At 50.4% G+C, this 16,350-nt stretch overlaps 1 protein-coding gene across 2 annotated transcripts; it reads left to right on the forward strand.

The window, feature by feature from the left end:
* Nucleotides 1-1,832: 1,832 nt before the first annotated feature.
* On the forward strand, nt 1,833-15,710 carry MARVELD3 (MARVEL domain containing 3). 2 transcript variants are annotated; one of them, XM_079799350.1, is made up of 3 exons: nt 1,833-2,309; nt 3,793-3,926; nt 14,139-15,710. In XM_079799350.1, exons 1-3 carry the CDS (start codon nt 1,900-1,902, stop codon nt 14,774-14,776), a joined length of 1,182 nt encoding a protein of 393 aa, XP_079655476.1. In that variant the 5' UTR covers nt 1,833-1,899; the 3' UTR covers nt 14,777-15,710. The 2 variants fall into 2 exon arrangements, with proteins under 2 accessions (XP_079655476.1, XP_079655477.1); XM_079799351.1 differs by lacking the exon at nt 14,139-15,710 and adding an exon at nt 8,642-10,132.
* The last annotated feature ends 640 nt before the right edge of the window (nt 15,711-16,350 follow it).

Here is a 16,350-nt window from a genome sequence, read left to right on the forward strand (position 1 = left end):
AGAGTGCACTTCTTACTTCCCCTCACTTCCTCACATCCAACCCATCTTGTAAGTTCCTCCTCCAGATTACAACCTGCACCTTCTCACCACTGCCCCTCCCTGGATTGCTCCAGTAGCTCCCTACTCATCTCTCGCCTCTGCCTTTGGCCCCCTGACACCCATCCTCCTCACAGAAGCCAGAGTAATCTTTTAAAACATGTGTCAGAGCAAGAAAAGAAACCCTTCTCTTGAGAGAAAAATGCACCATGGAGCCCTGGCTGGTTAGGCTCAGTGGATAGAGCGTCAGCCTGTGGACTGAAGGGTCCCAGGTTCCATTCTGGTCAGGGGCACATGCCTGGGTTACAGGCTTGATGTCCAGTGGGGGACGTGCAGGAGGCAGCCAATCAATGATTCTCTCTCATCATTGATGTTTCTATCTCTCTTTCCCTCTCCCTTCCTCTCTGAAATCAACAAAGATATATATTTTTTTAAAAATGCACCATGGATATCCTACACTATCTGCCTGCCTCACCTCCCAGCCACATCTCATCCCCACTCACTCTGCTCACAGCAACCTTCCTCGTCCAGCTCTCAGCATTACTCGGCTTCTCTCTTTCTGGAACATTCTCTCCTCTATCCCCAAGGCTTCCTCTTTCTCATCTGAACTCCAATGTCCCCTTCCCAGATCTATATAAAGAAACCTGCCCTCCCCCATAAATTTTAGACATTGTCTTCTTTGTTTATTGCCAGTTCTCCCCTGCCCCTCCATCCCCTACCCCACCTCCACCCCGTTCCCAAGACCTGAAGCACCACACAGGTGGAGTTCACCGTATCTGCTAGGCTAGGTGCTCACAGTTGTTTGTTGAAAGAATTAATTTAAAGCCCTGGCTGGTGTTCCCAGTGGTTAGAGCATCAACCCACAGACAGAAGGGTCTCAGGTTCCATCTGCCCCTACTAAGGCATGTGCGGGAGGCAACCAATCCATGTGACTCTCACATTGATGTTTCTCTCTCTCTCTCTCTCTCTCTCTCTCTCTCTCTCTCTCCCTCTCTCTCTCTCCTGACCTCGCCCCAACCCCCCTCCCGCTCTCTAAAAAGCAATGGAAAAAATATCCTTGGGTGAGAATTTAAAAAGTTAAGTTACAGATGGCAATTTTACATGCTTTTACATATCCTTAGTTGACAAAATAAAAAGCTGTCAATTCTGTGTGGTTTGTCATTGTTAAAAAAAATATTTTTTATTGATTTCAGAGAGGAAGGGAGAGGGAGAGAGAGATGGAAATATCAATGATGAGAGAGAATAATTGATTGGTTGCCTTCTGCACATCAGGGATGGAGTATGCAACCCGGACATGTGGCCTTGACCATTATCAAGGGAACCTTCAGTCCGCAGGCCGAGGCTCTATCCACTGAGCCAAACCAGCCAGGGCTGGTTCGTCATTTTTAAAACATTTGTCAGGGGCTACTGCAATGTATGAACTGGCCTCCAGCTCCCTACAGCTCAGCTGTCCTAAGGAGAGCAGAGAGGGGGAGAGAGGTACAGCGCTGGCTCAGGGCTGGGAGTGCGGCTCCGTGGACGCCTGTGAGCGAGGGGTGGGTACACTCTGGGAAAGGAGACCCGAGGTGAGGGGCGCACTGTGGGCTCACGGAGGGGTACCTCGGGGCTGACGGTCGCCGGCTCCCGGGGTGTACAGCAGAGAGGGCCTCAGGTTCCCAGCCAGCACTCTGCGGCGGGCGCGGCAGCTGCGCCCCCTGCCGGCGGCGCGCGCTCAGTGCACGCCCTCCAGGCCCGGGGCGCGGTCAGTGCGTGTGCGCGCAGGTGAGCGCCCCGCCCCGCCCCGCCCCGGCCTGGCCACCTGCCGGGGAAACTTGTGCCGATTGTTGCTCCCGGGTCGTTCGGGGCGGGACGCGGCGTCCGGCGATGGAAGATACGTCGGGGACTCGCGAGCCCAGGACGCGGCCGAGAGACCCAGACAGGCCCCCGCGCCCGGACCGAGACCGGCGCCCCGAGCGACAGCAGGACCGGCACCCTGAGCGACCGCGGGACGGAGCGGGGGACCGGCGCCGGGAGAAAAGGGGTGGCGAGCGGAGGGACGGGGAGCGGGACCGGGACCGGGGACGGGACCGAGACCCCCACCAGGACAGACGCAGGGTTGGGGACCATCGCCTTGGGGAGCAAAGAGTTTTGGAAAAACCCCGCCAAAGCCGGACGCGGGACGGACCCCGGAGGCCCACCTGGGACGCAGCCCCGCCCCCCTGGCCCGCGCCTTGGGAAACCCCGGAGTCACCGCCCTCCAGGAAGGAGGGCCCCGGGCGCCGAGGACCGGAAAGGTGAGCTGGGGCTGCGGGGCCACTTGTCGCTGGAAGCCGGTCTAAAGGAAGACGGCGCCGTTCCTTTGCGCTCTTTGAGGTCACTGGGGCTGGAAGGAAAACCTTATGGAGCCCCCACTTATTGACCCGAACCCGATCAATAAAGCAGAAACCACCCCTGTCGGCAGTGGCAGAGCCGGGGACCAGGTTAGGAGACAGCACTTCAGGGCAGGAAAGGGAAGGGGTGGGAAGGAGAGGAGGTGGCTGGAGTGAACCTGAGGCTCCTCCCTGGCCCCCCACCACGGGGTCACGGGGCTGCCCCTTAGGGCTTCACACCCTTTTCCTGTGTCCCAGAACCAGCCTTCCCAAAAGTCCAGGACCTAATAAAGTCAGCCCAATGCCGGGGTCATAGTTTAATGTGTAACCCCTTCCAGGGATATACGTATTTCAAACACACAGCTGGAGGAAGCTACACTTTTAACCAAAGAAGGAAATCGACCAAAAACTGCCCATTGAAGGGCAAAGATCCCTTCCCCCCTCCCCCGCCCCTTATGTCCGTGAGGTCGTCCTGGGCACCCTCCTTCAGATGCCATGATTGTTTCAGACACCTCCCTTCTGTCTGAGCAGACTCTGCCGCCCCTGCCTGGTAGAACACCGAGTTCCCACCAAGCCCGTGAGCTGAAAGCAGGGTGCTGTGCTGGGGACTGTGAGCTGGGAGAGGGCAGGAATGGGAGGGAGGGCTGGTGGTGGTTCTAGACCCCACAGGACATCCCATGCAAATCCACCAATGCCCAGGATGCTCGCCAGTCCAACAAGGAAGCAGACAGGACCTGCAGTGATGACTTCCTTCTGGGTTTTGACGCCTGCCCACTTCTCTCAGGAGGAGGCAGGCTCCTCTCTGCTGTGTGGCTTGTGGGGTTAGGCCTAGTCTCTCCACCTGTTGTGTTCACATAGCGGGAAAGCTGCTATCCTGAGTTTGTATGACATTATCTAAAACCAACTAGCCAGACAATGACAAAAGGTGTGCCCTGATAGAGTCACAGGCACCAGCTATTGTTTCCCTGATTAAAGCCACATTGCGTTGCAACTGCGTGACGTGGGAAATGACAGAGCTACGTTTTAGCTTGCCTTATACATCCGTGTCCTGTCCCCAGCCCGGGCATCAGAGTCTTGTGAAGGCAAGCTAGTTTTGAAGTGGCCTGGTCCATGCTGGACTGAGAAGCTTAGCAAGGCGCCCCCAGGCTGACCCACCAGCATCGAAGGCTGGATGGAGGTCGTTAGCAGAGGGCATCCAGGGATAAGGAAGGGGGGGAGTGAGCAGAGTGGATGCCCGCTGGGGTCCCTGAACCAGAGAATTCCCTGGAGTGTTTAAATACTCGGGCAGGTTTTGTTTCTGTTCTGCTCATGGTTTGATGTCTGGGCCCAGCATGAGGTGTCCAGAGTTCTAATACTGAACAAGCTATTGAAATCGAGGTCCCCCACTAATGGCCGTGTATGTTTTTAGTTACAGTGAACCCACTCCGGGGCTGTATCTGCCCTCAAACCCCAGGCCTGGACGGGAGGACGTGGAATACTACCAGTCAGAGGCTGAAGGACTCCTGGAATGCCACAAATGCAGATACTTGTGCACGGGGAGAGGTGAGCCATCGGGGAGGCAGGTTGGCCATTCACTGTCGCTGGTGGTTCCGGAAGGGTCCCGCCTGGTAATGCAGAAGTTCAAGCAGAATTGGGTTCCTAGCATTTTCGTTCCCATTCCTGCATGAGGTTCTCGTTTTCTAAAAAACAACAACAGTAGAAATGCCTGAAAGGTGCAGCTAGATTTCCCAAGCCTCTCCTCAAAGGCTCCCCGGGGTCTGCTGAGGCCCTGTTTGCAGTTTTTAAGCTCCAGGTGAACTGCAGGGTTTCCAGGTAGAGCCAGCTCTGAGCTGCCAGCTGTCAGGGAGCTGAGGTAGAGAAGTCACCTGGAAGGAGCAGCTGGGTTGCAGCTCATAAGAGATCTGATGCCCAAACTCCATCGTGGCTTTAAACTTGGCTGAGACTCACAGTAAGAAATGTTATTTTACATTCAGACTAGGTACACACACACACACACACACACACACATCGTGAAACAATACACTAAGTGCATGAGTAATTTCTATTCTATTCTGTTTCATAAAAACAAACAAACAAAAAACACACTTATTAGCACCCAGGGTTTGAAGAAACAGTTAATTAATATCCTTTGCCAGCTGCATGTGGTTTCCCAGAGTTCCCATGCCGGCAGCGTCCTGGCCTCGCCAGCAAAGAAGGAAATCTGGTTTGTCGGGGTGACCCCTGAAGGCTCACATGACTGGCTGAGAAATCTTCCTAGGCTGTGGATGAGTAAGGGAGGGGGGGAGGAATTTCTCAGCCTGAGGGAGAGGAGTCATGGAACTTACACCTGAAAGTGTATTTTAGGATGATTACAAGGATATACATGGTTATAGGATTAGATGGAACTTGCCCTGAGGAGCTCTGGGCAATCCTAGAACAAGAATCCTCACTTCAGTTTACACACGTTGGCTCAACCTCATTGCTTTTAATTCTCTCAACAACTGCTGAGGCTCGGAGAGACGCAGTCAGTTGCCCAAAGTCACACAGCTGTTCAGCGAAAGAGCTGGAATGGAAACTTAGAGCCTGACGCGAAGGCCTGAAATGCTTTACTTGCTGGGCCTTCTTTCTTTGCTGGGTGATATAAATAATAGGAATGAGCCAGGCTGGCTAACAGGTTTCTCTGTAGAGCTAGGTTTTCTTCTGTGGTTGATTTACCAAGAGGCGAGGGCAGAGCGTAAGGCTCCTGACCAAAACGCACCCTGATTTACTACCTTTGATTGCTTCTGGCTCTTTGGCTTTGGGCCTAGAGGTTGGGTTTCTGAGTCAAGATAGTAAAAGGATGATTCACCAACCAGAAGCTAACAAATGAGGGCTTCTAAAGATCCCAGTGCACGCAGAGGCCCGTACGAAGTACACAATACGGTGTTGTGTTGAGAGAACCAGCCATTAAACACCAGGAACTGTTCTCGAGCAGGAAATGCATGCCTGGAGAAAGGTCACCCGTCTTAGCGTCCATCTTTTATTTCTTTTCCTTATCGACAAAATCATGCCCTCCTTCCTCCAGCAAAGTGGCAGAAGTGGGGGGCAGCTGTGGCTCCCTATAGCTTCCAGGGGAGACCCTGAAGTTGAGCTATGAGTCACCCTAACTTAAGACATTCCGTGGAACGCTAAGAACGCTCACAGAGAGAGGCTCCCAATCCACTTTTATGGGCAGAGACTGAAATCGCCAGGTGCTGAGGACAAAGAGGAGATAAAAAGCACATACAAATGTGGGTAGCAGATCCCCAGGAGTCCTGTCTGTGTGTAGTTTGTGCTCACTCGTGATTTGGAGGGACCGGTGAGGCGTTACATGTTCCCTGGGAAGAAAGTACATTTCCTGCTCCCCTCCCAGCTCCCCCAATTTGCATTTGGAGCAGCTTCTCCTTGCCCTCTCACTTTAGTCCCTTGTGCTCAAATCATCATGGAGATGATCACAGGAGAGCGAGGCCATGTAAAAAGGAAGTTGTTTTAAAAAAAGAATGAAAAACAACAACACAGCATGGTGATGTTTGCATTCCGTTTATAGCCTTACTTGCAAAGCATCTTTAAAAGTTTAATTTCATTTTCTCCCAGGAAAGTTGCAGTCCCTAGAGTCAGTGGTGTATGTCTCTCACTCGATCAGAGCCTGGAGATTGAAGTATTGAGATGGCTTCCCACAGCCAATGGCATTGACTTGTGATCACGCTGGAAAGATTCAGGATGGAGAGTTGTGGGGTTTCCCCCCAATTAATATTCTCAGTCCCCCCCTTTTAGGTATTTATTTAATACCCTAACCCAGTAATTATCTGGACTAAATTTACACCACGATTTCAAACCACATTTGACTTTAAGAGTTGTTAACTCATTAGCAGCCCAGGTCAGAGGAGGGAGTGCCCACAAATGAATACTGCTTCTCAGGAGAGAGGGTTTTATCCGAGAGCCCGATTCCTTCAGGGGCCTGGAAGCCCTGGAGAGCCTCTGAGCCTTTCTTTTTAAAAACGGATACCCCTGGACATCCCTCCTGGCCCTGGTGGTTCTTTTAAATCTAAAACGGGAATAAGGGCCCGTGGGAGCTCCAGTCCTCCCACACTCCAGTAAGATATACAATATATAGCATGTATTTGCTCCCATTAGCAAAACATTGGGAAAAGCCTAAATGTCCTTTACACTGGAATTTTTTAAAGTCATCGCAGTATTCTTTACATCCCTTAACATTATTAAGTAGATACATTTTTGCTGAGATAGAAAAAAAGGCCACACCACATTCTTAAGTGAAAAAGTGGGTTAATAAGCAATGGCAAAACTTATGTATATACTAGAAGCCCAGCGCCTGAAATCGTGCAGCCCCGCCCACCCGCGCACGCAGCCTCCTGGTGACCAGTCTTTGGTCGTTCTGCCGTGACGGCGTCACCACCAAGGAGTTTTTATAATAGAGATAGCAGAACAGTCCAGAACGAAAACTCTGTGTGTTTTCTTTTTTATTATTGGTTGGAATTTAGTTAAATTTTACATTATGTATTTTTGTTTTATCTACATTTTTTGTAAGTATATGTGACTTTTATGCTTAAAGAAAACAATGCTATTTGCATTTTAGGGGAAAACTGAGAGCTCATCATTTGATTAGAGTAAATATAACAGCTTCATATACAGTCCAAGTGGACCCGGGCACAACATCTGGTTCTCTCAACGTGGGGAGACGCTGACCGCCTGGCCCCTAACCTCAGAGTCAGCTGACCACGAGGGCCCCTCCAGCAGCACAGGTCCCAGCTCAGAAGCACCCCGCTTCATGACTCAGACACACCAGAGAGTGCAGGACTGTTTGCAATTCTAGAAAAGGCAAACCTTCCTCCCAGCTGAAAGCACAGCAGGGGCTGCCTGGGGAGGAAGGGGAGGAATTGACCACAAAGGTCAGCTTTCCAGGGCACTTCCTGGCAGGTGAAATGGTCTGTATGTTGGTGGTGATGATGTGATCGATTACCTGCCAGACCCCAAGCTGCGTGCGCAGGGCGGGCTGTTCTGCTGAGGGGGAGTTACCTCTCAGGAAAGCTGGTTTGAAGGGAGCAGCGAGCGTTGCTCGATGAGCTGGAGCGCTTCCCGTGTCTGAAGAAGCCGGGGGTCCTGAGAGAACCAGCTCTGGGAATAGGTCATGGCCCAGGCGGGCCCGTTAGGAAAACTAAGGAAACCAACGTTACACGTCAAAGCACACGGAGTTCAAGTCTAAGAATAAAACCCATTATGTTTCCTTAATTCTGTCATGGGTTTCATGAACTTAATGGCCCCTATTCCTAATCCATGTGAACCATGGTTCACATTGTGATGCCTATCTTCCATACTTTTCTTCCAACTTCATTATTCTGTTAAGTTCTGTATTACGATTTCCCTTCCAACGTGGAGACGGCTCCTCTTTCAAACTGAAGATAGCCACAAAACAGAGCTGGAGGGGAGAAAGCTACGTTTCCGTCTTTCTGGCGAGAAGGGCTGGTGCAGAGCAAGTTCTTGCCTCCCGTAGAGGATGCCTTCCTTCCAGCTCGCTGGCCTGCTTCCCCACCATCGTCTTCACCCCCCCCCCCCCCCCCCCCCCCCCCGGGCAGGCGGCTCTGCTCTCTCTGGGAGTTACTCTTTTCCGTCCAAAGTCTCTCTGACATCATTTCTGGAGACCACAGTTCCCGGCTGCCATCGCCTGCAGCTTTGGCTGTTCGGGCCTTCCAGGGGGCAGAGCAAAGAGCCAGCTGTGGCCCTGGCCGGGGTGGCTCAGTTGGTTGGGCATCATCCCAGGCACCAATGCGTTGCCAGTTAGATTCCTTGTCAGGATACATGCCCTTCTTGTGGGCTCCATCCCTGGTAGGGGTCATGCAGGAGGGAGCTGATCGATGTGTCACTCATATCAATGTTCCTCTCTCTCTCCCTCTCCCTTTCTCTCTATAAAAATTAAAAATAATATCTTTTTAATATTTTTTAATTGATTTCAGAGAGGCAGGGAGAGAGAGAGAGAAACATCAATGATGAGAGAGATTCATTGATTGGCTGCCTCCTGCACGCCCCCTACTGGGGATCGAGCTGCAACCTGGGCATGTACCCTGACCGTAATGGAACCCTGGACCCTTCCGTCCACAGGCCAATGCTCTATCCACTGAACCAAACCAGCTAAAGCTAAAAATAAAATCTCAAAAAATAAAAAAGCCAGCTGTGGTTGGCGCTGCCCCAGGGAAGGTAGCCTCGCGGTGGGCATCTCAGAATGGTAACGCGCCCTTCTTTTGCAGCCTGCTGCCAAATGCTGGGGGCTCTCCTGAACTTGCTGATCCTGGCCTGCAGCTCTGTGTCTTACAGTTCCACGGGGGGCTACACGGGCATCGCCAGCCTGGGGGGCATTTACTATTACCAGTTCGGAGGGGCTTACAGTGGTTTCGATGGCGCCGACGGGGAGAAAGCGCAGCAGCTGGACCTCCAGTTCTACCAGCTCAAGCTGCCCACGGTCACGGCGGCCATGGCCTACGGCGGCGCCCTCATGGCCTTCTGCTGCCTCCTCGTCGTCTTGGGCGCCCTGCGGGTCCCGCGGCATTGCCCGCTGTGGCTGCTGATGGAAGGCTCGCTGGCCGCGCTCCTGGCCGCGGCCTCCGTGCCCGCTCTGTACGTGCACTTCCGCGCGCTGTCCGCAGCCTACGCCTCCCCGGTGTGCGCGGAGCGGGCGGCGCTGTACGCCAGCAAAGGCTACCGCGGCTTCGGCTGCGCCCTCCACGGGGGCGATGTAGGCGCCGGCATCTTTGCTGCCCTGGGCATCGGGGCCTTTGCCGTGGGGGCCGTGCTGGCCTTCCGGGGTTACCGCAAGGTCAGGCAGCTCCAGGAGAAGCCCGCGGAGGTATTAGGGTTTTAGGCTCTTAGAAACGTTCTGCCAGACGTAAGTGAAGTAAGTTCTCCTGAACCCTGGTCTTCCCGGGCCTGTGTTGCGGAACCCGCCGCCGAGGCTTGAAAAGGAACAGCCAACGCTGGTGTGCGGCTGCCGTTCTCTGACGTCATAAGCCTGGTTCAGTCCTCGGTTGGTGAGGGACTAACCGAAACTCTTTTTAAAGCAAACCCTGGAGCCCGAGACCCCGCGCCCCGCCCCCCCCCCCCCCCCCCCAGGAAAGGCATGTGCTGCAGCGACGTGCCCTTCTTGATTAGGTAAAGGGAGGTAACGAGTGAATTTAAAGCATCTTATCTTCAGAGTTCAAGAAAAGCCGCATAGACACGAGACGCCTCCGCCTGAACGTGTCTGGGCACGGCTGTCTTAAGCGGGTCAGCCGCTGTGTTTTCCACGCTGAGCTCCGCCCTCCTCCACTCCCTTCGTGCTCGGGTGCAGGGTTGGGATTGCTGGGAGACTCCTGTGAAATGTAAGTTGGAGGTAGGCGTGGGCTGAGGAAGCAGGAATCAGATTAATTCGCTGCAAAGAAGCTATTCTAAAAAGCCCCTTACCATGGCTTTGAAGGCTCAATAAGTGTTTTGTACCTCTTACAAATGTACCATTGTACGAAGACTAAAACCCGGCATCTGGAATTCAGGATCCATGCAGAATTAAAGAATGTAAACTTTTCCTCAAAAGAAGAATGCTACTTTTGGCCAGACGACCTCATGGGTTCTTATTACATGTTAAATTATGACTTCTAGAACATTACAATATATTCTTGGTACAACTGAATATGTTATTTGCTTTATTTGAATCTAATAAAAAAAAATCCAAAGAAAATTTTAATTTAGAGGTGATGGTTCTCTTTATAAATACTTATAATATTCCCTTAAATACAGGCAACATCACATATAAGAGGTGAGTTCCATTTGAGTTTAGAAAAGGAAATAAGTATATCTCTATGCTTATATGTGATTAGAAAATTTATTGGAGAATACACAAGACAGCATGAGCAACATTTGCTCCTGGAGAAAAGGAAATTAAAATTTTTTTTTCATTTACTGCATAGCTTAGATCAGTGGTCGGCAAACTCATTAGTCAACAGAGCCAAATATCAACAGTACAACGATTGAAATTTCTTTTGAGAGCCGAAAACCGACTTCTGCGCATGGGCCACGAAGTTTCAATCACACTGTACGTGTGCGCCCGCACGTGGTATTTTGTGGAAGAGCCACACTCCAGGGGCCAAAGAGCCGCACGTGGCTCGCGAGCCGCAGTTTGCCGACCACTGACTTAGATAAATAAATACCTGACCTGCTCTCCTCAGTGTGTTCACATTGGCAGTGCAAACGCAGAAGTGGGTGTATAATTAGGCAGAGTATTAAATGGTCAGCCACCAGGCAGCCTCGGTGAGAAAGCCACTGCTTACAATAAAAACCTCACGTTCAGAGTCTCCACTTCCCTCTACAGAGCCCTCTGCCGTCCTAGCGACGGGTTCCGTCTCACCAGAGACAACTGCTGGCTCTGCTCACCCGTTTCTTTCCTCCTGGCGTCCGTGACTCTCTGCACTAACAGCACTGGGAATACCTGGGCCTGTTTGATCCTGTAGCTCAGCCAGGTCGTCTGGCTGGTGCTGTGACAAGTCAGTGGCCATATGCCTTCAGCAGATGGTTGCCGTCCGTGGGTTGGTTGACAAGATGTAGATTTGTTCGGTTTCAGCCTCGCAGATGTTTGCTGCATGGGTCATGGGTCCACTGTTTGAACAGAATCTGTCCCGGAAGGGAACATTCAGGTCCCCACATCGTGGAGTAGGCCAGTGGTCCTGTTTCTCCACAGCGGGAGAGAGAGTACCATGTTACATAAGGAAAACCAAGGCAGAGAAAAGGGGAGGGGGACTCACTCCCCGTGAATTAGGTTGATGTCTGGGTCAGTTCACAGCCTCTGCGGAGGGAGAGTGGCCAGTAGCTTCAGTGTCGGGGTGGAGAGTGGGCAGTTCTGACTTGATGTTATTCTCAGATTTAAATTGGAGGAACGTAGCTTCTTAACACATTGCGGACCAGTAGTTTTATTACTAGCTTTCCCCAGTGGCCAGATAAGTTTCTATTGAAAGAGTACAAAAAACATTTTACATAAATGTTAAAGGCACGCTTTAAAATTAAACACCCATTGCCTTTTGAAGTTATTTATTACATGTTCTTACAAGCTAATATCTTTTTAAAGTGTGATACTTTGAAAAACACTGTGTAATGTGAAGCGACCGGTCCGCTGTAACTGTCGGGGCCCTTGACTGCTGTGTTCCGTGAGCCTCCTAGGAATTCGCGTGGGCCCAGCGGGAGATAGGATCCGCAAGCCCAGTAGCTGTTGCCTAAGTACGTTAGACAGAGACACTGGTCTGTAGCCACGTGGGAGGTACGCCTAGCAGATCAGAGGGTTTTCCTGACGTCTGAGAAGCCACGCTTCTCAGACATTTATCCCATTCTTAAGTCTCTAAGCCCCTCCCACTTTATAAACGTTCCTGAGGAGCATCACCACCCACGTGTAGAACATTTTATGATTTTCCAAGTATTTTCATGTGCTTGCTCTCACGTGGGAGAACAGGCAGGCATTATCTGCATTGCTAAGGTGAAGTGTCTGAGGCTTATAGGCCGGTGACTCGGGCCAAGGTCACAGGCGGTCAAGAGCAGGGACGTGAACCTGGCGTCCCCAATCCAGGGTCACATGCTTTTCTCTTAGTTCGCTGTCTGAACCCTGAGAGAATGGCAGGAGACCTTCTGCCAGCAGGAAGCCTCGAAGAGCCCGGGGCTTCTCTCAGTGACACATGAGAGCCGACCTCTGACAAGAAGACATTCATCTCCTTTCACCTGTTGGCACCTGCCGTCTCCTGGCACGTGTAGGTTCCTTAAACTTGTAAGAAGCCCCCAAGGACACAGCCTCTGTGTCCATCAGTAGGATCCTGAATAGACTGGTATATCCACCCAGTGGGGTTGGAGGCCACACAACGAGGAATGTGGACTCTGTAGGAGCCGATCTAAAAACATCTGTGGGCCCCAACCGGTTTGGCTCAGTGGATGGAGCATCGGCCTGTGGACTGAAGGGTCCCAGGTTCGATTCCGGTCAAGGGCATGTACCTCGGTTGTGGGCACATCCCCAGTAGGAGGTGTGCAGGAGGCAGCTGATTGAAGTTTCTCTCTCATCGATGTTTCTAGCTCTCTATCCCCCTCCCTTCCTCTCTGTAAAAAATCAATAAGATATATTAAAACACACACACACACACACACACACACACACACATTTTAAAAACATCTCTGGGAAGAATAAATGAAAAAAGCAAGATGCAGAATAGTAGATGGAAGGCTGATTTGAGTGTGTTTTTATTTGCATGAGGGAACGCTGTGAGTTATATTAGAAAATCACGAAGGTGGCTGGGGGTAGAGAACAGAGTGGACAGGGACACAAGTGATTTTTCTCAGTTTATATCTTTAAAAAACTTTTTAAAAATATATATTTTTTATTGACTTCAGAGAGGAAGGGAGAGGGAGATAGAAACATCAATGATGAGAGAGAATCACGGATCAGCTGCCTCCTGCACACCCCCTACTGGGGATTGAGCACGCAACCTGGGCATGTGCCCTTGACCGGAATCGAACCCAGGACCCATCAGTCCACAGGCCGACGCTCTATCCACTGAGCCAAACCAGTGAGGGCATCTTTAAAAAAACTTTAAAATGTGAAATAAATATAGATTCATAAAACATTGCTGTCCTGGCTGGTTTGCTCAGTGGTTAGAGTGTTGGACTGCTGACCGAAGGGTCACGGGTTCAATTCCCAGTCAAGGGCACTGACCTGGGTTGCAGGTTCAATACCTGGCCCCATTTGGGGCACGTGCGGCAGGCAGCCATTGTGTCTGTCTCACATCGATGTTTCTCTCTCTCTCTCCCCCCGCCCCCCACCACTCTCTCTGAAAATCAATAGAGAAAATATCCTCCAGTGAGATTAATAAAACAAAACAAAATTGCAAAAAATAGTAGAGATCCTATGTACCCTAAACCCAATTTCCTCCAATGGAAACATCTTGCATAACTATAGTATAATATCACAATTCTACAAAGCTTAGATGTCACCAGTTTTACATGCACGCATGTCTTTGTGTGTAGTCCCGTGCAGTTTTACCACGTGTAGATTCGTGTGACCACCATCATAATCAAGTCTAGAACTGTCCCATCATCCCGTGTTCCCCCCTAATAGTCACACGCATCCCCTTTCCCCTCCCCACTCCCTCTCATCCCCAGGCCCCAACCACCACAGCTGTGTTGTTCTCCGTCTCCATCATTTCGTCATGTTGAGACTGTTACATAAATGGAATCATACAGTTTGTAACCTTTTGAGACTGGCTTCCCCCCACCCCCCAGCTCGTCATAATTCTCTTGAGATCCATCCACTTTGTTGCCTCATGAACCGTTTGTTTCTTTTTGTTGTGGATTATTCCTTGGTATGGGTGTGCCAGATTGTTTAACCATTCGCCCATTGAAGGGCATTTGGGTTGTTTCGGATGTTTGGCTGTTACAAATAAAGCTACTGTGAACATCCCTGTACATGTCGTTGTGTCGACCTGTTTTCATTTCTTTAGGATAAGAACCCAGGAGTGCAGTTCCAGGGTCACATGGTAAGTGTAGGTTTAAATTTTTTTTTTTTTTGTAAGCTGCCAAAAATGTTTCCAGAGTGACATTTTGCTTTTCCAAACATCTGAATATTGGAAAACAATCCAAGGCTGTTAATGTTGCATCTGACCAGGTCCTTAAAGTCAAGTCTCTGGTCTGACCTAGAGAGGTTTCCTGGGTGCATGATGTTCGTGTTAAATCCCGACTCTCTCCTCCTAGGTGTGGTGCAGATAGTGGAGGTGATACTGAATGGGATGGTTCTCATGTGTATCGTGGCTTCCTACTTTGTCCTGGCTGGATTCAGCGCCAGCTTTGCCAGTGGCGGCGGCTTCGGGAACAACTATTACTCACCATTTGAGGGCACGGAGCTGGAGCAGGTCCGGCAGCTGGACCAGCAGTACACAGTCCTCCGGGCGCCCCTGATCTACGGCGGCGTGGCGGTGTCCCTGGGGCTGGGTGTCCTCACCATGGGTGTGCTACTCCAAGGAGCCAAGAGTCTCGCCAAACTGCCAAGGAAGTGGCTCGTCCTGGAGGCCGCCTTCAGCCTCCTGGCCGCAGTGGGCTACTGCACGGGCATCGGCGTTTTCCTCCACGTAGCCCTGCGGATCAATGCCACGGACACGTGCAAAAGAAGAGAGAGGCTCTATGCCCGCAAAGGCCTCACCTGGATGAACTGCCAGCTGGCAGGCACTGACGGGGCGGCTGCCACCTTTGCTTGTCTTCTGGTGATCATGTACGGAGTCAGCGTGGTGCTGGCCCTCCGGAGCTACCGAGAACAGAAGCTCTACAGAGACAGCCGAGAGCAGCACAGAAACTACAGTGAGGGACCGGAGTACCTGTGGTCCGGAACACTCTAGGTCTTCTTCTCAGAACCTGAATGTCAGCCCGCCTCCCTGGCTCCTCTCAGAAGGAGGAGTCCTTTAAAATCGCACAGTTGACAGCTGGTGTTTTCACATACAGGATTTTATAAATGCTCGCTTTGGTACTGATGCAAAGCTAGATGGCCATCTCATTTTTCTGTCAGGGAGCTTTTCAAGCTCAAAGCTTGGGAAAAAAAATCTCCCCCACCTTTGCTACAAAGAACATCAGAAGTTGGGATATGCACTTATGGTCTGGCTCCCTCACCAAATGGTAAGGTGATGATGATGGCTAAGTAGCCAGAGAGATTCTGAAAGTTGAGAACTATACATTAGGGGTGGTGTGCCCAGTGTTATAGTTGAACTATCTTAGCTGTCTCAACTATTGAAATTCACCAAAAGAAACATGCCATACCCCCTCCTATTTGGTCCCAGAAGAAAGCTTTTAAAGCAATTATGTGACTGAATTCTAAACGAGTCATTCCGACCCTCTCGTAGAGGGAAACTGTACTGCCCACAGGACAGTGTACTGACTGCCTGGATCCCAAGGAGCAAGACGGGAGCTGGATTTCTGACACATGAAGGGAGATGCTTTTAGCATGCATGTTCCTCCTTGAGATCCTTGTATTAGAGCTGAGAGAAAATGTCATGGGTTTTATTGCCAGCATTCCAAGTTAGTTTCTTTTTGTTGCAAGTCATTCATCTGGAATTCAGTCTTCCTGAATATCTTTCTGAAATATGAGGCTCATATAGTGAGAAATAAAATTCATACGCTTCTCACCCAGTAGGGATAACTCAGTGGTTGAGCATTGACCTACGGACCAGGAGGTCATGGCTCGATTCCCGGTCAGGGCATATGCCTGGGTTGGGGGCTCGATCCCCAAGAGGGGGTGTGCAGGAAGCAGCCAATTGATGATTCTCTCTCATCACTGATGTTTCTATCCCTCTCCATTTCTCTCTCTGAAATCAATAAAAACATTTTTTAAAAAGTCATAAACTTCTTAAACATGTTATTTAACTATTTCAAAGATCAAGTAGTTAATTTTACTAGACTATAAAGGGTTATGGGAGGCCTCTCCATTGCTGCTTTCCCTGACAGTATCTACAGAGTAGATCTTCCATTATAACCTCCCATGACCCTAAACTGTTTTCATAGTATAATAGATCATGAACACTGAATCTTAAAGTCCTTTCAATAATTTTAACCTAAAGTTTTATAGCTGTTCTTATATTTTACGTCTCAGATTTTCAGCTCAACTGAAAGTTGTATTTTCAGATACATCTGCAAATATCCTACCTAATAATAGACAAATATGCAAATCGACCATACCTCCGACACACCCACAAGCCACGCCCACCATCCAATCAGAGCAAGTATGCAAATTAACCCAACCAAGATGGCTACAGCCCCAGAAAGCAAGGTTTCCTAGGTAACAGAGGAAGCCAAGCTTTCTGCCTTCCCTTGCCAGGCCTAAGCCTCCACTCAAGCTACAAAGTTTCAATTATAGAAGGTAAACAAATTCAAACAGAAATGGCAGCAGAGCTGAAACCAGTTTGGCTCAGTGGATAGAGCG

This window comes from Cnephaeus nilssonii, assembly GCF_951640355.1.
Source record: "Cnephaeus nilssonii genome assembly, chromosome: 20".
Lineage (NCBI taxonomy): Eukaryota > Metazoa > Chordata > Mammalia > Chiroptera > Vespertilionidae > Cnephaeus > Cnephaeus nilssonii.